This window comes from Phlebotomus papatasi, chromosome 3 (genome assembly GCF_024763615.1).
Source record: "Phlebotomus papatasi isolate M1 chromosome 3, Ppap_2.1, whole genome shotgun sequence".
Taxonomy (NCBI): domain Eukaryota; kingdom Metazoa; phylum Arthropoda; class Insecta; order Diptera; family Psychodidae; genus Phlebotomus; species Phlebotomus papatasi.
In genome coordinates, this window is record NC_077224.1 from 1,065,220 (window position 1) to 1,087,605 (window position 22,386).

A 22,386-nucleotide genomic window follows, 5' to 3' on the forward strand; every position below is an offset into this window, starting at 1 on the left:
TTTCTTCTCATTGGACTTATTGCTGAACGATTTCTCTTTCCTGTGGTTAATATTGTTGCCAACAGAATGGGCCTTAGTGAATCTCTGGCTGGAACAACATTAATTGCAATTTTATCTGGTTTACCGGCAATCTTTGCAATTTTCCTGGATGATTTTTCTGAGATTATGGAGTCTCTTGTTCAAGAAGTTCTGGGATCAACTGCTTTCAATGTCTCTGTTGTTCCTGCCTGCATTGTCATCCTGAAACCATTTCGTGTGACCAGTCGACAATACTACAGAGATACAATTTTTCTAGCCATCAGTGTCTGTCTTTTTGCAATTTTCATTTCCGACAGGAAGTTTTCAATGGCAGAAGGAATTATTCTCTATGGTTTTTACATAATTTATCTGATACTTGTCATTGGAAATCATTTAATCCAGAACTACAAAGCAAAGAGTGAGCATAATTAAATTTACAGAAAGTTCCATGATTTACTTTATGAATTATGTTTTCTTAACAGAACAACAGGAACACACCGAAGACATTGAAATTGCCGAAATAGCTGAAGAAGCTCTGGAAATTGAGGCTGAAGCTGTTGTTCGGCGGCACAAGCGAAAAGGCTTGCCATTTGGCTGGAGAAGAACCACTAACAAGGGACTCTTGCAAAATTTCCTGGAAAACATCACTCCATTGGATGAAGATATGCTCAAACCTTCCAATTGGTATTACGAAAAGTTCATGGAGGTGATTCAAGCACCACTTTTCCTGGTACTTTTACTCACAATTCCAATGGTTGATTACTCAGTGGCAGGAAAGAAATGGTGCAAAGTTCTCAATGTAATTCATTGTATCACTTTTCCGCAATTAATAGCTTTCCTCTTTCAAGGTGAGTTTACTTTAGTGAAATATATTTCCCATTAAATTGCATCAAAAATATGGTGTGGAGGAAATAGGTTATTGATCAGGATGATCAGCAGAAGCACTTGAATGTAGATTAATGAGAAAACATGTTGCATAATCCTATTAGCAAAATAGTAAATTAGAGGAAAGTGGGACTAGATTGTACAGGGATATCATGTACAAACCTTTTTATCCATAATAAATTTACTGTTTAAGAGTAATATATTCTAGATTTTAGAAGAATTTTTCTATAGAGGAAAGTGATCAACTTCCGATCTTGTCAGCCATTGAATATTGTAATTCTTATAAATTTATTAAGAGAACAGCATTTTTGTTTCGAGAAAAAGAATAAAAGGACAGATAATCCTAACCGGCTTATGTAGGTGAGATTCTTAACGTGAGCTAACTCGGAGTGCATGCAAATTCGATTTGGAGCTGAAGTTGGGAGACGCCATTCAGTTATCTTGAATCAAATTCGTGAAATTATACAAATTTTGTATTTAAACCAAAATATCAAGGATTTGGATGAACTGATAGAAAAGTGATATATGGATGAAATGTAGACCAGAATGTTCTCTATAATTTTCCCATAGAACATGATCTCATCGATTACTCAGAAGCCAAGATAAGCGAGGTTTTTTGTTTCTTAACTCGTTTTTTCATCCAGAGTGCCCCAAATAGTCATTTGTTGAGCTTCAACTATTTCAAAGAATTGTTGTATTTTGTGGGACTTTCCATTTAAAACCCTATTTTAAGTGTCTTGGTGGAGTAGAGGCAGTCAAATTGGCATTTGAGTGATTTCAAAGCGTTTTTATGGGAAAAATCATTTTTTTTACACATAAACGGCAAAATCGGAGTGATAGCGTAGTCTGAGCGGAAAATGATGTATGGACGAAATGTAGAGACAAATGTGTTCTACAATTGTGTCGAAGTAATCATCAAAATCGGTTTAGCGACAGTCGAGATAATTGAGGTTATGTGATATTGAAATTGGTTTTTCGACTGTGGCGCCCCTGGTGTTGGTCCCACGAAGTTCAAACATTCTAGAAAGTTGTAGCATTTGGTGAGATCTTTCGTTTAAGCCCTCACTCATCAAAATCGGTCACATAGAACCGGAGATATGATTTTTTGAATTTCGTGAACTTTGACCCCTTATATCTCCGGTTCTGTTTTAACCACAGCGCGCATACGCACCATTTTGGAAACGTCCTAGACTGGACTACAACATACTAAAATTTCATTAACTTGCACAATGCCGTTTTTGAGAAAAGTGACTTTGAATTTCGATTAATTTTGACGCTATCACAGCGCCACCTGTGGTGACTTTTTGAACTTCCATCTGAAAGTGCTCATCGAGACGAAACCAAAAAGGTAAAATTTAGGTCGCTATGTTAATTAGAACCGGAGATAGAGGCCGGTCAATGTTCGAACTTTGACCCCTTATAGCTCGGGTCAGGGGTTATGGATCGACTTAAGGTTTTTTTTGTTTGATAGGTATAATCAACGGCTACAACATACTAAATTTTCAGCCCGATGCACAATGGAATTTTTGAGTTATTTAACTTTTAAGATTTAAAAATTTTCTTTTTAAAAAAAGCGCCCCTAGCGGTGGTTTTATGAACTTGCGATGTTAGAAGGGGAAGTGGCATTTCACGAGAGCTTTCCAAAAAGCCCTCACTTTTTAAATTCTGACAATTAGAACCGGAGTTATGGCCATTTTAAGAAATTTTTTTTGGACCCTTATAGCTCGGGTCAGGGGGGTCGGGGGACCTTAAGTTTGGTATTGATGGAAAGCTCTAAGGCCCAGCTATAACATACTAAAATTTGAGTCCGCTGAATGCCATAGGGGCGGAGCTATTGAGAAAACAAAAAAAGGGGGGTCTTCAAAATGGCGGAAGGAGGGGTGGGGGGTGGGGGGTCTATGCACCAAGTTGCAATTTTCACCCGATATATAACCTTTGCCGAAAACCGCAAGTCGATATCTTTTTTAGTTTAGGAGCTATTAAGCTCCAAAGAGCGGCCGGCCGGCCGGCCGGCCGGCCGGCCGGGAACGTAACTTAGCCACATATATATTCGGAATCAGGAAGTGGCGAAACACATTTTGGCCAAATTTGAGGTCGATCGGACGACATGAAATTTTGTTAGGATTATAGTAGGTGAGATTTTGTTAAGAATCTCACCTAATACAAAAGTACACCGAAAGAAACTTTCTCCACCTTGTCTCCATCAATATCCACAGACATGTTCGGGAGAGTGAGAAATAAAAAAAGAGCTACAAGGGAATTTGTATGATCAACATCCAAGTAAGGTAGAAGACACCAAATGTTGCATCGCTCAATGCGCACTCAGCACACGATTTTAATTTTAAAGACGCGGTGAATGGAAGTGCGTCGTGCTTATGGTCACACGAATATGCTATAGAGTTCTCCATAGCATTATTATGTGACAAGGAGCCCCAATGTATTCCCTCCACCAGGCCACACACACCTTACAAGTGGATTATCGGCGAGGGCCAGAGGTGTCGTGTATCCCCAAGTGGCGCTCTACCACGAAAAAAAAACAAAGTCCCAGGCGATGTGAAGAAGTCGTATATGATTCATAGGTTGGGACGTTAATCAGTTCAGTTGCTCTACCGCACTCGTACGGAAAACACATCATCTCCTACAAATCCCCCCTCTCACAATTGTAGAGAGACATTTTTATTCTATTTTCTCAGCCAGTGTTTTGTGGAAGTTCAACCAAAAGCATCATTCTTCCCGTTAAGTTTTTGTGATTTTCTTCAGTTTGAAGCACAAAATTGATCTTTTTTTTCGGAATTAAGAATTTAAAAAAAAAACGTGCAGAAATTTTGCGTGTGCAGCAAAATCTGTGGGTGAAGTTTATTGACATTGCGGTGGTAGTCTCTTCCCAAAAACGGATCAAGAGACGAGACCTCTCTGCGAACAGCATCCACTTCGCACCAACTATTAATAATGGTTTACCTATAGAAGGTGGATGATCATATTTGGCAGACAACATTTCGAATAAATACTCAAAAGCAATTAAAGAAAAGTTCTCGTGTTACCCACAGTCTACAAAAAAAAATCAGTGATTTATGAAAATAAAACTACTACTCTTTTTTTTTGTTATTCGTGTTCAGTGTGATCGACTTGAAATCTTTCGTTTTGTGAATCACTTCGCTTCAATGAATGAGACTAATTTTCAAATCATCTGAAAGAATTGCTTCCGTAGCCTTTTAAACATTGAATTTTTCTATATAACTCTCGTCTGAAGATACCTGAGAATTGCCAGTACATATACAATCCGTGAGGTAGGTACGTGGATTTTTAGAAATGTTTTCTATTTCAGCAAAATTCATATTTCGCATATTTGTAATAGAAAGGGCAAACTCGATTTTTTTTTGTTATTTATTCGATTTTGTAAATTCAGGTAGGAAATTCATTCAGTACTTCTATTTAGGGTGAAAAGGAACATCTATTGACACTTTAAGAAGTCGTGTCGGGACTTATTGACACCCTACTCTGTACCATTTGGAATACGAAATTCGAACACTTATCCTTATCAGAAATCGTAGACTAAAGAAAAAACGTCATATTCGACAGGGGTTCCCTATCGAAAAGGTGTTCCATCGACCCTACTTAAAATGTTCCAAGAATTTCTTTGTGATTCATAACCGCACAATTTGGAGCAGACCTGAGCTCGTTAAAAGTCGTGTAATATTCGAAATTTTGTGTTGATAGTTCTAATGGAAATTGCAGATAGCCGAGCTAGTAACACTAATCCCGCTCATTCACTGTGCCATGATAAATATTTTTGCGCCGAAAAGACATAACAGACATAAAAACTCATATAGAAAGAAATTGTCTTCTTGATATCTTTGTTGGAAGACGGATAGCTGTTCACTGCACATCTTTTTACTTGAATCTTGCAGAAATACAAAGAAATTAAATGAAAATATCACTTGAAATGGAAAGTTCTGAAATAGCGCGCAATTCAACTGTGAGAGAGAGATAGAGACATAAATAACTCACTTGACAAACGTCTGGTGGCGCTGCGGTTGTATAAAATCTCTAAAATGCGACAAAATATTTTCTTTCCTATTTTATCCTTATTAGCAGGTCGTGTCCCTTCTTGTAATACGTACTTTTACATTCCTTATGAACCAAAATAGTGTTGTACAAAAGGATTTTCCTCAAACCTATCCTGAATTTTGAGACAGCTCAAAAGAATATGAGTCTTACAGCTCAAAATTTCATCCCAATGTTTTTGTTGTAATATCGACGAATTGTTAATATCACAATTAACCCAAATAACTGTATTCAACTAAATTATTAAAAGGATTTTCTTGTGAAAATGATTTAACTCTAAGGAAATTAAACAATTTTCACATTAAAAAACCTCTCATTTTCTCTACGTGAATTTTCACGGCACTTCGAATAATCTCAACAGGCACCACCCTATTCACTTCGGCTTTTATTTTAGCTCAAGCCTGATTTGGGAAAAAAAAATTAAGGATGTTTTCTGACTCTTGATAGGAGGCATAATATTCAAAGAGTGATTATTCAAATAACTCATTTCCAAGGGATTTTTTATTATTGAGTTTCGTGAATATTTTTTTGTTTTTGTGAAATTTTGCGAATCTTTTTCGTAAATATTCCTAGGATTCGCGAATAATCTTTTGAATCATTATCATTAGGTTCTGAAATGTACCACGTTCGGATATGTACCACACTACCCTAGTACGCCTAATTTGCAAATTTCTTTATGACTACCAAAAACTCACTTAGAATATGAATAAAAGTCTATTCAGGGAATTGAATAAAATTTTTTAAGAGAGACGCCTAGTAGGGGAAAGCGCGCTACCTTCGGACGACTCAAGCTTTGGATAATTAATTTATTTTTCTTTATGTTGCATATGGATTTCACCCATTGCTCCTTTTTGAAAATTTGAGACACTGGACTAGCTAATAAAATATAATATTATAATGGGCAAAATTAATTTATAATACATAAAAAAAGATTTGTGCGAAGCATAATTCATCCGAAATTAGTGTGTTTTCCCCTAGGCACCTGGGTAGGAAAGTTATGATTCAGTGTCATATATCTCAAAATTTAATTATTTATTAGATTATTTTGATAAATGAATTCTAATCTAACCAATTAATACCTTCTTTGCTGAACTTGTATGAATCGAAATATGGCATTTATCTAGACATTAAATAATTATTGCAAAGTAATAGATTATTTAAATCATTCCTGGAATAAATTGCCCATCCTTTTTTACCACAATGAATAATGAATCAAAAATTTCGTTTTTGTTTAATTTTTTTGTTTAATGAAACAAATTCGTGTGTAAATATATTCAGTTTGGCCAGAAAAAATTAAAAAGTGATCATTTGGGAATTCTATAACAATATGACAATATCATTATGACAATTTTTTATTACTTATTATTTATTATTATTATTTTATTACTTGGAAACTTGTATAAAACTTTAACGTATGTGATATAAATAAACCTTTCGTTTGAACCTCAATTTCGAGGTTAAAAAACAATCTGTGAGAAAAGTTGTACATGGACGAAAATGTAGCTTATTAAATTCTCTATTAAACCCACAAAATAGATTGTTAGAGCCAGTCCTAGTTTTCGAGATATTTTTTTTTAAACTTGCTAAAAAGTTCGATTTTTCCATGTTTTCTGACATATTTGAGTCTACAGCGCCCCTGGTGTCAGTTGTACGAACTCCATCGGTCCAGAGGATTTATCGGGCATGTAAAGGAGACCAAATTATTCCATAGTGAGAAATAAATCGGTTCAGCAGAATCGGAGATATAGGCACCCAAGTATCAAAAAACGGCAAAAACGGTTTTGCCTAGATTCCAGGCGCAAAATCCAAATGAAATCAGAATGATAAGTATTTTCGTAAATCATTTGACCCTAGCAATAGAAAAAATAGCATGAAAACCCAGGGACAAAATCATCATTGCACAGTGTTATTAATCGAATCGGATTGTTACAATGTAATCATGCTATATTGCTGTTGATTCCGCGGTGGATGAATCCGCTAAGTCCATAGACCGCCCAGGAGCGCCTACCCCGAAATGTAGATGCTTCTTCCATGCTCCCAAAGTTTTTTGGGAAGAGGCGGTGCATTTTATTGTGTTATATCACAGTGAAAATGTTTTTTCCTAACATTCAGATAATTGCACCGGGCGGGACTCGAACTCACAACTTTGCTAATCGAGTCAGAGATCTCGTCCGCTCAAGACCCAACGTTCTTGCCTATTGTGCCACTGAGATCCCATATTTTTTCAATGAAACTCGACCTTACCATGATATAATTTAACTCTACAATCCATTTGTGAAGTTAAAATACATCATGATAAGGTTCAATTCCCTAGAAAAATAGGAGAAAAAAGCCCTATTTCATAGCTGACCCAGTTCAAAAGTACCCCACTTCCCCTATTTTTTCAAAATTTGTGCAGAATGGGCCAAATATAAAGTATAATTACATCTTTTGGTCTTCTACTCTGAGAAAAATAGTTTGCAAAAGGATGTCAAAAGTTGGTCACCACTCCATGTAATTAACCGAGAAAGAGAGTAACCCATTTTCCAACCAACTTTTTTGCAAAAATTGGTTGATTTTGATCTCTTTTTTGGTCAAATCGAATTTGATCAACTTTTTTTAGCAAAAGGATGCAAAAGGGTGCAAAAATTTTCTTTTGGGGTATTTTCACTTTCTTGCACTTTTTTGCATTTTTTGCGTTTTTTCTTCTTTGTTCCTCTTCGATGTTCTTAGACAAATATTAAAACAATAAAATTTTCACTGCAAACTTATATATTTCTGCTTACTTTGGCTAGTATAAATTCGTTTTGTACATGTAAAATCACATAGGTCAGTCATTGCAAAACAGTTTTCTGTATTAAATCTTCTGCGAATTTTGTATGCATTGAAATGCTTATCTTCTTCACATAATAACTTCTTGCAAATTATATAAGTCACACCATTATTAATTAAGAAATACTGAATCTCATAAAAGTTCATTGAATGATAAATAATATCATTTGTACTCATAATTTCATTAAAGAATTCACAAGTTTGGTATACGTAAGTTCTAGCGAAAATTTGGAAATTAGTCATTTGCCTGAGTTTTGCAAAGTACATTTTTTTCTTTATATCATTGGATGCAATTACGTTTTTAAACTCACATGGTCTGATTTTATCCTCATATTTTGGCCATTCTTCGTGGCAGAGAAGCAAATGTGCATTCTTCAAATTAGCCTTTATGGCTAAAGACATCGATATGTTTCTTCTGCCAGAAACCATTTTAGAGTAATCTTTAAAACTAGAATGCTTTGCTTCGAATCTGAAGCATGATAGGTGTCGAAGCGGCCCGCTTTGTGTAATTATTCTCTCATAATGATTTAAGAAGTGGAACTTTGGCTTCAAACTATCATTGAAGATTTCTTGATACATAAAATTTAACATTTGAATTAAATTACCCAAAACTTCAATATCTTGTTGAGTCACTTGATAACTTAAAACAATTTGAACAATCTTTTGGAGAACGACAATCAGTTTCCAGGTTGAATTAGTTTTAGGAACTAAATCCCCTATTAGAAATGTTATTACATTAATGAAAGTTCTAGATTCCGCGGCTGTCATACGAAATTTATTTTTTGTCAAATGAGCTTGTGTTATTAATGTTGTTGACTTGGAGTCTTTTTTCGAATACGTGAACATTTTTTTCCTTAAGTTAAGTGTACGAAGATTGAAAAACTTAGCTACGAAAATAAATTGATAAAGTGCTTTTGATAAAACATAATGCACGACCCCTTCAAATAAATCGTGCATAATATCTGCACTAAAATTTTCTGTGACATGAAAACCATGCACAGAATTAAATACACTGGATTCAATGATGCCTGTTTCTTTGGGATCAGCGGTTGTGAGATCTTGATCATAATTATTTCTATTACGCAAATAGTCCTCATGCTCAATTGTATCATGTTGCATATCGCACTTTTTTCGCTTACAAAAGCGACAATAGTAATTACTTACAAAGGATGAAACGAAGCGGAGCATTTTATTAAGCTCTGAATTATCACCAACAATCAGAGCTAATGAAAAATACACTCTTGTAGTGTCCCTGTTAATTGAAATATCCAAACCTTCAGAGTACAAGGAATTTATAAGATCAACTAGAGGCTTGAAAAAGGAATTTATGTTTTTGTTTACTGATTTCTGAAGGCCAAACATTACAGGGAATATGTAATCCAATTTTGAGCTGATTGATTCTGGCAAATTTATGAACTTCATGTAAACTCCTTTTATAGAGTGGGTGGTAGCATGAGGACCACATGGATTATTAATTTCAAAATCATCACTGTAGATAATGAAAGGAAGAACAATTTTATCTGGTGAATAGTTTGTCACATAAGTCTTAGCATTCGTGAAATTGACGATATGACTTGTAGTATTCATTGATTTTATCAAGTGATCATAAATACTTTGCAAAACATTCGGCAACTCTAGGAACTTTTTCAATATAAATTTAAGTGGCAGTATATGAGCTACGTCTTCTTCATTGATAGAAAATTCTTCAATATCTTGATACACATTGAGATTTTTCAAATGTTCAATAAATTCGTGTTCTGTGTCTTGCCCTAGGAATGGCTGGTCTAACATATTAAGTACAGTCTTAAAATCAAACATTTTTGGTAAAGGTATATCATTTTTAAACTGTTGAGACAGTAAACTTCCACAAAATTTAGTTGTATCTGTTATCATTTCTTTTACAAATATTACATCTTCACGAGAAAAATTACTTTTAGAATGCAATGTTAACAATTTCACTGTCATTTTGTTCTTGAATTCAGTTGACAACTCGTCAATATTTAATAAGGGTTCGGTATTAAGATTATCCAAACTCATTTCGATGCCTTCATTATTTTGTGTTATTAATCCTTGTTCTTCAGATTCGTCTAGAGTGCTCTTACAATGAATTTTTATATGTTTTTTAAAAGACCAGATGGATTGGAATCTTTGTGTACAGTTGTCCTGACCACAAATTAATACTTTCTGTCCATGAAAATGTCTTAAATGTTGGACATAGCTTTCAACATCCCCAAATGGAAGGGGGTTTTTACATTTAGAACACAACATTTTAATTTATTTTGATGTTATCTTTTACTACTCGAAGGAAATCATTGATACGTCCAGAAAATTTGTCACTATCTGTCTCAACTTCAAAATTATAGAAGAAAATACGTATGAAATACCATACATTTTCACATTCCAACGCGTATTGACCGTTATGTAAAACATGATACGCCTTAAACGTGAGATCCACAGCTTCCAAAAGCGTTGCAACTTCAAAACTTACATTCTTGATGCAATAGACACGATACGATGATTGCTGATGGAAAATTATTGGGTGAAACTTTCTGTTAGTGTCATCCAACTCCTTTTGTCGCATCTTCATGTAATTTTCTGGGTTCTCAGTGCCATCAACGAGATCTATTAGCATGGCCATTTGAGAATCCGCGATAGTTGACTTTGATCTTTTAATTTTCATTCGCGCTTTTTTTTGAAACACAACATTGGGCTTCAAAACCGCGTGCAGCAACAAAAGAAAGGTTCTCTGCTTGGTATCTATAAAGAAAAAAATAAATAAATCTTAGCATTTCCAAAATTTTATTAATTCCACTCCCAAATTTTACTTACCTTCATCTGCACCATAATCAAGAATTTCTTGCAAATTATTCTTTGAAGCGTGGTCTTTAATGAATTGCTTTAAAATGGGACCAATTTTCTCGAAAAACATTTCCCATTTGTTCTCAAGAGATTCCACTCCAGGAAATAATTCATTAAAATCCTCAGCAATCTATATAAAAATTAAAATAAATTAATTTGAAGAAAAAAAATGAAAACTCTTAATATTACTAAAGATTTTCCATTCTCATGGCCATACAGAGGCCATTTCTGCAAGATATCGTCGGTTGTTCCGTTGAATAAATCTTCTTTCCGGAGGGAAAAAGTTAGTTTCCAAATCTCCCTGACATTCACAGACATTTCTTCAGATACCATTGTCTTCAACCATTCTTTCATGTTTGGAAGATCTTGGTTGTTTTCTGCTGAGTTTGAACCCTCTACAACTTCTGCGCTGTGATCATCATCATGAGTACGCTTCATCCTCTTCTGAGCACGCTTCACGTTAGCGTATTTGTTATACAATCGTCCACCGTAAGATTTTCTCATATTATTTTTTGGCTGGAAATAATGCCCCTAAAAATACATTAATGAATATCAACCTAAAATAATTTTGAAATCTTACTTTTTCTTCAGTAGGGAAGTGCTCTTCAATTTCTTCGGAAATAGTCTTCATTATTTTGCAGGAAAGCAAAATGTTGTGATCGTTTCCATACTGAATTATAATGGAAATCAGGATATCCCTGTGTCTATCATCAAGACATCCATTATGAGAATAGTACTTTTGTACCCTATCCCATTCTGGATATTGCACAATATCATCTAAATGAAAAGAGAACCACGTTTTTCGTGGGGCGGTTTTTGCAGCGCTTGGTGTTGAGGAACCCACAATGTCTTTCCACTCTCTCCACTTTCGCTTAAAAGTTATCCGGCTACCATGAGAAGGAAGAAGGACTTCGATGTCTTTTTCATCAGCTTCCTTCAACCGAGCCACAGTGACGTGCTTTTCTGCAGAATAGAAAAGAAATATGTATTTTGAGCCCAGAAAATTTTAGAGAACTCATCCGCAAAGTGAGGTTATAATTGAAGAAAAAACTTCATCTTACCTACAAATTCTTGAAACAGCTCGGGAACACCAAACTCCAAGCAAAGTGCTTGAAGTTCACTCCTTTCTCTCTCTTCCATATACTTTTTTAACACAAAGGAAACCCCAAATATAAACTTTTATCGAATTAATATGCAGATGATACACAACGAGATCATGGAAAATCACATACTGACTTCAAAACGGACTTTAGAGGGCGTTGCTATACAATTCAATTGTAGGCAAAAATTTGCAAAAATTTGCACAAGGATGGCAATATTTTGCAAAAATACACCCAAATTGAAAATATTTGCAAACAATTGCAAATTTGTCGATCAATGCAAAGTTGACCTCTAAAATCAATCAATTTTTGCATCCAAATGCAAATTTTTGCCAACTATTTTTTTCAGAGTAGAAATATTCGTAAGTTTTGTCGCAATTAAAAGCAAATTTGAACGTTTGGATAAAAAAAGTAATATTAGATCACAAAACTTAGGATTGCAACAGTATAAAAAGTATTATTTTTTGCACTATTTATGCAGGAAGAGTGTGGCATACTTTCTAATTTTGTAATATTAAAAAAAAGAACTCTAGTAATTTTGCAACAAATTGTAATAAAATTTCTTTGTATGTACAAAATAATTAACTGTTTGGAGAAAAATTTAATAACATCAAGTCAAAGTTTTATTGCATCCCCGGGTAAACTTATTTAAATAGAGTTATGCGTATTCTATGGCTATAGCGCGAAATAAGGCAAAAACTTCATTTAGCTTCACCCACACGGTAGCTTCAGCTACTTTAGTTCTGCTTCGAAATTATCTAGTTTAATTGAGAAAAAAATATCAGTTTGCAAAACATCAACTATACTAATATATTGATACAATTTTCTCTCTTTTCCCTCTTTCTACGTATTCTCGCCAAAAAGAACAATTTATTTAAAATGACTTTTTTCCCACGAAAAAATAGTTGTATAATTTGTTTTTTTTTCAAGTATATATATAAGAAGACAATTCTTCCAGAATTGTTCTTTTGCCAAGAATAAAATACTTATGGGAATTTTATGATTTATTCTCACACGCATATTTTCTTGCCTTTCTCTCTAAAAGAAGAAGACAACATTTGGACGGAGACAGTAATTTTTTTTTAATGGAATTTATTGTTTTTTAAGATACAAATTTTCCCCTTGGAATGTTATCAAATAAAAGGATCCGCATCAGACCATTTCTTTCTCCATAAATCTCTATTTCTCTTTCAGAGAGGATTTTTCTTTGAAAAGTCTCCACTAACAACAAAAGAACAGTTTTACTGTTGGTAATTTAATCTTGTGCATATTTGCCTTATTGCATGCCCCAGTAATTTTCTTTACCAACTCATTCACTTCCACCACGCCAGAATCATTCCCCAAACATTTAAAAAGTCATGAAGAAAAAAAAATAAGAAAAACACCGATAATAAATTCATTTATGATCTTTTTTCTTCTCACTTAGAAAGAAGACCAAATAAAAAAAAAGTCTGCATGTTTGATGTTAATTTATAATTTACAGAAGAAGATAAAACTGACAAAATGTCATTAGATAGCAATCTCAAATGGGTTTACATTGCAATTTAATTACGAGCATAAACGTAAAGTAAGATATCGGCCTAAGCATATCTGTCTATATTAAAGAGTGAACATAAATGGAAAACATATTGCTATTTAATTAACATCAAAACCCGCCCCATTTCAATTCGAAATATCACTTAATTGTAACACTTGTGATCATGATTCCCCCAACATCAAATTATGCACCCACTCCACTTAAGTTCTCCCATATCATTTAATCCTCAGCAAATTGGACACCATCTTAATTCGATCGCACCATTTATTCCACCAACGCTAATTCACCAAGTTCTTTACCAACATCCAACCATGGGCATCTCAAATAGCCACAATCAATGTCATTGCTACTCAAAACACTGGTACTATTGAATTTCCTCATACTTTTGCAATTATACATTTCTCACTCCATTACGGTCAACTGACTAAGCAAATATCGTACCAAAATATAAAGCACTGTGAAAACATTTTAAAAGATTTAAAACGTGCCTTAATCGCCATAACGTGATTGAGAGAAATATCTTTTTTTTTATTTCTTTTCTGCAAAATTGATATTATTGACCATCATAATAAATTTTTTAGCTGTGACTCCATTTCTACACTTTACGCGTCTCATTAAATAATTTTTGCTAATAAATTTTGTGGCACTAAATGTCTGTTTCTAATTTTTTTTATTGGGAACCTACATAATGAGGATGATCGTAAATAATAATTGGGAACATACACATGTATATCACGCAATAAATTCGTGAAAATCATCTAATGCAGTTATGATAACATTATCTAATAAAGCATCATTTTATATGAGCAATTTGAGATTGTTAATTCTTTGACTTCCGTCAATTTTTTTGCTGAGTTGTTCTTTTATTTTAAGAAAGCTTGATATTACATCTTCCATCTTGATATTTGTGATATTTAGAGGATAGGGTGGAGTAACCACTTATCGCCATGTTTCGGAAAAAGACGAATTAATTTTATTATAACTTTTGAACTCTTATTAGAAGATAACTCAAATTTGACATAAAAGTACTCAGATGTATTGGCTTTTGATTCGTTAAAACAATAGTCTTAGAATTTAACGCTGGACTACTTAAAAATCTAATTTTTATTAACAATGCAAAAATAACCACTTCGTCGCCACTTTTCACCACTTTTCGACAGTTTTGTAACCACTTCTCACCACCCACTTGAAAAGGTCCAAACTCGATTATTTTAGGCAATGTTATAAAAAGAATACATTCAGCATTTCTTTTTCCTCATGATCACCTTATTTTTACTCACTTTAAACGATTTTTCTTCACTTATTCGAGAAATCAAATTATAGGTCTATTGCAGAAAGTAAACAATGCAGATTTGACAATTGACAATCTGCGAAGTGAAGTTAGCGTCGCCTATTGAAATGAGATGGCGACAGGTGGTAAAATCATTCCAAAATATTACCACTTTTCGCCATGCCGCATTTTTATATAAAAATAATATAAAATGAAATATTAATTAACTAAATACAAATTTTATGTATTCCACAAGCGTAATTAAATATTCAATGGACAAATTATTTATCCAAAAAGGTATTTTTTGCTTAATGAAAATTTGATGACACTTAGTATATTTGGTAAGAAATATTGGATTCTATGCACTTACTAAAAATATTAATCTAAAAATGCTCAAAATCGTAAATCCAAAACGAATAATAATTATTTTTCGACTCTATACGTAGTAGCAGAAAAAATACAAAGAACTTTGCGGCTCATTTATTTCACAAATCGCGAAAAATAACTATTTAAATATAAGTGGCGAAAAGTGGGGCACTGGCGAGAAATGGTGATTCCACCCTAGGGTTGAGTCTATACTTATGGACAATGCAAAAACCTTAACTTATTACATTGAACAGATTTCGAAAACCCAAAAAAATTGTTAATTACTTTATAATTATTTAATTTTTTTATTTGTTTTCAATAACAATGCGTGATATCGAGACTAAAACCCTGGAAATCACAGAAACGATTTAAGCAATTGAAGAAACAGTTAGCGTCCACCGCCGTCTTAGCATTGGTGACCAACCTGCAGAGCAAAACGGTTGAAAAACTCTTTCGCAGGTTTTATAAGCCATCTAAGTCCACCAAGTTCACAAAGTACAAGTTAAACACAAAAATAAAAAAAAATTCAAGACGTCAAGACAGAGATTCAAGACATCACAAACTAATAATTTTATAACTTTTCGAATCTGTTTTACGTAAGAACTTAACTTCGCACGCTATGTGCGAAAAAATGCTTCTTTAACTTCTCAGTAAGAGAAATTTCAAAACGAAAGTTATTCTGTGCATGGCATAAGAACTGTACAAAAAAGGTATGATAAAATGTCCCAGGCTTTATGAAATGCTCGAACTCGTAGCTTAAATGCTATACCTAAAAAAATGCTTTAGCACCATACATTTACCGGTTCTTTACCATCCTTTACGGATTTGAATCATTTCATAAATCACTCAAAATATCACCCAAAATAGTTAAAGAGTACCTAATTGAATTGACTTTCGGACAGAATGTTACTTATTCGGTTCATAACCGATTGGGAGCGGTTAAGACTTACCGGAAATTCCAAGACCTTTGTAACGAGCCCAAATATGACCCTATTCGATTGTGAAATACTTATTAAGAATGACTCAACGGTATTTTCGAGTAACACTGAGAAAAATGGGGGGTGCGATTAACTTTTTTTCTTCATAACTTTGACATTTTTTAGGTGTAAAAATATATCAACATTTATTAATGTTAATTTTACACCTTTTTAAGGGTGAAATTAACATGAAAAAGGGTAAGTTTAGGTGTATTAGGACTCCTAATACACCTAAAAAGCATAATATTTACACCGATTTCGGATTAATACTCCAGGGCAAAATAAACATTTCCGGAATATTATTTTAACTTTTTCGGATTTCTCTCAGTGAAGGACGAAATGTCCGCCTAGGTAAACCTCTAAAACATATTCAAAAATGAAAAAAAAAATCGCACAAAGCGTTAAAATTAAGAATCTAATAAAATAATTTGATCTTCAAAAAACTTTAAAACTAAAAAAAATTAGCAAACTAAGAGAGTGTCCTGAATTAATACCCAAAAATATCTTTTTCTAGCTGTGAAATTTTTGTAAATAATAAACACTTTCTATAAAATAAAATCCTGTCTGACTAGATAAGCGTAAGTTAAAGCCTGAATAAAAATTAATATAATTTAACGTTATTAGCCTAATTTGATAATTGAAGGAAAATAGAAACTCTTTATTTTGAATTTTTAAAATTGACGTAATAATTTTATTGCTTTTATTTATTTATTTTATGAAAAAGAGATTGTAGATAATCTCAGGTAGTTGAGTATTGATCGAATTTCATTTTTTACTAAATATACTCTATTATTCTCTGACCAAAAAAACACATCCATTAATTTAATTATGTATTTAAATTATTCAAAAATTATTATGAAGAATTTGGTGGGGGTTTAAAATATCTCAACGTCGAGAAACTATAGGAGAAAGTACTCTCCCCTTTGAACGTCCATGCCTTAGAATAATATAAATTTTCTCTTATTTTTCCTAAGTGACTTACACATTTCTATTAAATAATAGTTAATTAAAGATAATTTTATTTTTGTGTAATTTATGTAATTTTTTTCTCTAATGTTTTTTTTTTCTCCTCTTCTTTTTTTTGCTTTTATTTTTTTCACAATTGTAAAAGGGATGTCCTTATTATTGTGAATACATAGTAATAATAATAATAATAATAATAATAAAAATATTAAAATCTCTTAGGAAAAATAAAACAAAATAAACATTTTTCGAAGGCATGAACGCTCGAAAGGAGTGTACTTTCCCCTATAAAAATGGAAATATAAAGATTTTTTCATGATAGTTTGATCAAAATTGTTACAATTACATTTTTAAGTTGTCTAAATCAAAAATTTATCTATTCTCGAGCTGAAGAATTATTATTTGCAATACAACCATTAATTTAATCAAATAGAGATTTATTGAGAAATTTGCAATGAGCATTAATCTTTAAGCAAAAATTGTCATTTGTCGAATTGTCCATTACAAACTAATCACATAAATCGACAAATTGAAGTTTTCTTTATGAAACCATCTGCCTCATAAATCGGGAGGCGCATTTGACATGTGAAAAAGATGCAAATTTACTAACAATATTCCCCATTCATTGAGTCAAAGTCAAAAAGATATTCAGCAAGTTCCATTTAATTGTTTCCACACACGATCACCCAATCGGATATGGTCATCTACATTTGATGGATATCCATGTACGAGAGATGAGAAAGAGAGAAAATTGAAAAAATATATATATGAAATGAATATGCAAATTTTTCACCGAAAAAAAAATTCATAAAACATTAATTTACAGATCTGTGGGAGAATTGAAAAAAAAAGCGACTATTAAACACTAATAGAAACAGTATTAAGTACAAAGTGTTAAACCTACGCATTTTTTTGTCAGAAAATACGATTCATCCAAAGTGACATCCATAAATTATCATTATTGAAATGATGCAGATGAAGCACTATTGAAAATGCAAAGTAAAGTACACCAATTATGGAGTTGATGACTGTTTATCTTTTTTTCTGCAACATCTCTTTTCTATAATTGCACGAACTTCACGGAGAGAGCAATATATACAATTCCTAGAATTTGGTCATTCAATAAAACGATGTCTTAAAGGTTGCGTCATACTGATTGCCCGTCAGTCCGAGTGGTTCCACGGTGCGACAAAATTTACCTTTTTGTGGGTGTCTTTGACGAGAGTGCCAAAACTTGTTAGAGGGTCATTTAAGGACCTTAAATCTGCAATCCGTTTGTCCGGGTCACCTCTAGATTTTTTTGAAAAAGCATATTTAGTTTTTTGATGTTTTATAAAATTCAAAAATTCATATCTCCGGTTCTAATTATCCGGTGATAGTCACATAAAGCTAATCTGACGCGTAATTTCATCCTCTATAACTCTTGTGAACATATCAAGCATCTACGATGAAAATGAAGTATATTTTTTAAAGATTTTTTGAAAAAGGGCACCTAAAATGGTGCATTTTTCTGTGTTTTTTCCATCTTCTAGTAATTGTCCCACTTTAATAGAGCATTTTATATGTCAAATAACTATGCCTAAAAGTTAGAGAATTTAATATTCTTTCATATCTTTTTGGTTTAAATTTTCTATCCTAATTCGTTTATTCACAATAATTTATTGAAAATAAAGTGCATTATTATAAAAATAAAATCTCTTATTATATATAATTATTTGGTATCTTTGTCTAACCTACTGAAGAGCATTCTCTTTTGCACTCTCACTTACACATTTCATATCAAAAGAGGAGAAATGAAAAAAAGAGACGTATATAGAAATAAAGAGAGAAGAATAGTTTTTTGGCACTCATAACAGCTATTCTTCTCTCTCTATTTCTATATACGTCTCTTTTTTTCATTTCGCCTCTTTTGATATGAAATGTGTAAGTGAGAGTGCAAAAGAGAATGCTCTTCAGTAGGTTAGACAAAGATACCAATATAATTATATATAATAAGAGATTTTATTTTTATAATAATGCACTTTATTTTCAATAAATTATTGTGAATAAACGAATTAGGATAGAAAATTTAAACCAAAAAGATATGAAAGAATATTAAATTCTCTAACTTTTAGGCATAGTTATTTGACATATAAAATGCTCTATTAAAGTGGGAAAATTACTAGAAGATGGAAAAAACACAGAAAAATGCACCATTTTAGGTGCCCTTTTTCAAAAAATCTTTAAAAAATATACTTCATTTTCATCGTAGATGCTTGATATGTTCACAAGAGTTATAGAGGATGAAATTACGCGTCAGTTTAGCTTTATGTGACTACCACCGGATAATTAGAACCGGAGATATGAATTTTTGAATTTTATAACACATCAAAAAACTAAATATGCTTTTTCAAAAAAATCTAGAGGTGACCCGGACAAACGGATTGCAGATTTAAGGTCCTTAAATGACCCTCTAACAAGTTTTGGCACTCTCGTCAAAGACACCCACAACGTGTCGCACAGTGTTCTCATCAGAGCTAGAGGCCAAGCGATGAGAGATAGCGACTTATGTTCTGGATGGGAATTTTGTAACGCTCTGGCAATGCCATATGACAAATTGGGTTCGAATCTTAAGAGAGCTTTTTCGAAAATGCGATTCTGTAGCCGTGGCATTGCCACTTCAGCTCACGTGGCATTGTCAGAAGTCACATATTTCATATTTCTGGCAATTCAAATGACAATGAATTTGGTTAAACAAACCAACCAAGACGTAGGGTAATTTCATAAAATCATCAAGTAAAGGGATTTCATTAAAAACTCAATGAATTGCATTTTCGAACTCATATGATATGACAAAAAAAGATCGATTGGCATTGTCAGGTTTCGAACTTACGCGTGACAATGCCACGAAAATTACAGAATTCCCCTACTGGACACACTTACGAATTAATCCGAGAGACGGCCTAACTTAATCATAATCAAAATAATGATTATACTACATTTCTATCGGTTTGCCACTGAGCTGTCTCTCCGCTTGATCCGTAGTAGTCTCTAGTGAATTATACGGGCTTCAGACTAGAGACTAAAGCGGTCTACAGACTAGAAGTTTAGCCCAATTCCCGAAGGTCTAAAAATCCTATATAGTAACCAATTTTATTGCTTTCTCAGAAGGTAGTGGGGCATTTGTCTTTAAAGGTGTCTACACATTGGGAGCAATTTTCGTCAAAAATTGCGTTTTTGACAGAAATTTGACGTTTCCCCCTACAACGCTGCAGGGAATTTCCTTCAAAAAAGCAATTTTTGACAAAAATTGCTCCCAATGTGTAGAGGCCATAATAGTCCAATCCTAAGTTATTTTTTTTTCAAAAAATCTTGATTGTTAAGGAATTATAGCAAACAAGCCATATGGCTATGCCTTAGGTCTGAAGACCGTATTATGGCTGAGACTTAGCGCTTAAGTCAGTAAGAAAAGATCAAGCTGTGACTTAACCAAAAAGATTGGAGACTTACCTAATGCCCTAGACACACTTACGACTTAAGCCGAGAGACGGCTTAGTGGAAAATGATGGAAATGTAGTTTGCCCTTTATTTCTAATAAAATTACGCTAAGCCGTCTCTCGGCTAATCCTCAGGTGTGTAAAGGCCCTAAGTCCTCGTTGAAGCGAAGGTTTAATGCTTTGTTAGTGACTTATCGATGATTATACATACACCCTTCCAGTGACACAGTGAAACATAAAATCAGTCATTACAGAGATGAAAAAAACAATTATACATTTATTCAAGTAGAGTTTTATGATGTTTTGAACCAGAAACTGAGATAACAAAAAAACACAAAATGAAATTTCTCCGCCATATTCGACAGAGAAAGAATTTTGTGCATAAACGTTTGACAAAGCACTTTGTTTGTGTTTTCGGAAAATGCCATTTGACAGCCCGTTGTCAGAATCTAAGGGCCTTGACAGACCTGAGGATTAGCCGAGAGACGGCTTAGTGTAATTATATTAGAAATAATGGTAAAACTACATTTCCGTCATTTTCCACTAAGTCGTCTCTCGGCTTAAGTCGTAAGTGTGTCTAGGGCATAAGAACTAAAGCTGCTATTCTGCCATCTTTATAATTTTGTAAGATTTTGCGGAATTTGGAGTTCTTGTTAGAGTCAATCCAAGGTTGAGCAATTCTGCCGCCATGAAATTTTATAGCAAAAATCAAACAAGATATAAAAAATTTGGAGACTTGTCGTGCAGCATAGTGGTTTGTTATTTTTCACGAAAAAAGCATTAAAATATCTTTAAATGTAATTATATTCAATTCAACCTTGATAAAACTTTCACTTTACAAAATTTAAAAGGACTTTTCTTGGTTCGTACAAGAAAATGTATGGAACTGTCAAAGAATTTTTGGATGAATTGGAAAATTCTTGGATGTAGAATATTGTAATTTGAAAATTTTGTTGGAGACTTTATAACAAGGTCTAAAATATTTAGAGAGTACTAATATTTTAGAACTTTATATTTTTTCTGTGAGAATACCAAATTTCTTGGATCTTGCTCAGTTACAAAATTATAAAGATGGCAGAATAGCACCCTAAGTCTCAATTTAGGTTTGAAAAACTTTCTGGCTCATCCTCAGTCACCAACAAAGCCATCTTAGTGAGGAACTGGCATTAGTCTCAGGTCTGAAGGTGGCCTTAGAGCCTTCGTGAGACCACAGTCCATAAGTCGACAATGTCTGTCATTTATTATTTTTAACAGATTTTCAAGGTCGAACTTTAAACCGCTCTAGAGAACATATTTCTCAACCGATTCAGGTAATTTTGAGTTCATCGGAAAGGTCTTGAAATTCCTAACAGAATTAAACTAAATACAAACGATTCGTAAATTGTATCGAATCTGTAGACTTAAAACATGTATTAATAACAAACAAATTAAGAAAAATACCATTGCTAGACTGCTAATTTATTTTTATAATTTAAAAGAAGAAAATTGCAAAGCTACTTTGGGATATTAGTATTTAAATCATGACGTACATGAATTCTACTCTGAAAAAAATGTCTTGTTAAACGAACAAACGGATTTTGTTGAAATTTTGTCAAAAGGATGTTATTTTTTGACAAAACTTTTCCTTGCATTTTATATAGAAAACCACCCTTTTGACAAACTTTTAACAAGATCCAGTTGGCCACCGATTTGACAAAACTTTTTCATATTCTGTATTAAAGAAAATCCTTTTTACAAACTTGTCTTGCTAATTTGACAAAACATTTTATTCAGAGTAGTATTCCGCAAAGTTGAAAAGCTTTGCCACACCATTGTTCTAAAGAACACAGACTGCAATAATATTGCGATCGTGACAAAATGTAGGTGCATTTCTTTGAGAACTCTGAGACTTACATATTTGTATTGTGAGTCTAAATAGAACTTTTTTTCTCTCTTAAACTCTGACATCAGACTCTGAGACATAAATGGGCATTTGGTTTTTCGGCCACACGCGTATTTCAAAGAAAATTATGAGAAAAAAAAATGCTTGTTTTGTTGACCAATCGACCAATTAAATATT

General features: G+C 33.1%; 2 protein-coding genes across 3 annotated transcripts in view; one reads left to right on the forward strand and one right to left on the reverse strand.

The window, feature by feature from the left end:
• The first annotated feature begins 3,507 nt into the window (after nt 1–3,507).
• Nucleotides 3,508–22,386, forward strand: part of LOC129806397 (uncharacterized) — an 86,625-nt gene continuing 67,746 nt past the window's right edge. The window contains exon 1 of one of the 2 annotated variants that reach the window (XM_055854953.1): nt 3,508–4,190. The gene's annotated coding sequence lies outside the window, so the exon portion shown is untranslated. Of the gene's footprint in view, nt 4,195–22,386 lie in introns of both variants that reach the window. The other variant, XM_055854954.1, reaches the window with a different exon arrangement.
• On the reverse strand, nt 10,777–11,890 carry LOC129806400 (uncharacterized). The gene is made up of 3 exons (XM_055854956.1): nt 11,700–11,890; nt 11,219–11,601; nt 10,777–11,169 (listed from the first exon to the last, which is right to left on the reverse strand). Exons 1-3 carry the CDS (start codon nt 11,776–11,778, stop codon nt 10,780–10,782), a joined length of 852 nt encoding a protein of 283 aa, XP_055710931.1. The 5' UTR covers nt 11,779–11,890; the 3' UTR covers nt 10,777–10,779.

Bases quoted from the DNA above. Each gene is read 5' to 3' on its own strand.
- LOC129806400 (XM_055854956.1), bottom strand. From the start codon at position 11,778: ATGGAAGAGAGAGAAAGGAGTGAACTTCAAGCACTTTGCTTGGAGTTT. The intron at 11,602-11,699 runs GTAAGATGAAGT...TCTATTCTGCAG, and splicing joins GCTGTTTCAAGAATTTGTAG to AAAAGCACGTCACTGTGGCT. The intron at 11,170-11,218 runs GTAAGATTTCAA...ATGTATTTTTAG, and splicing joins ACTTCCCTACTGAAGAAAAA to GGGCATTATTTCCAGCCAAA.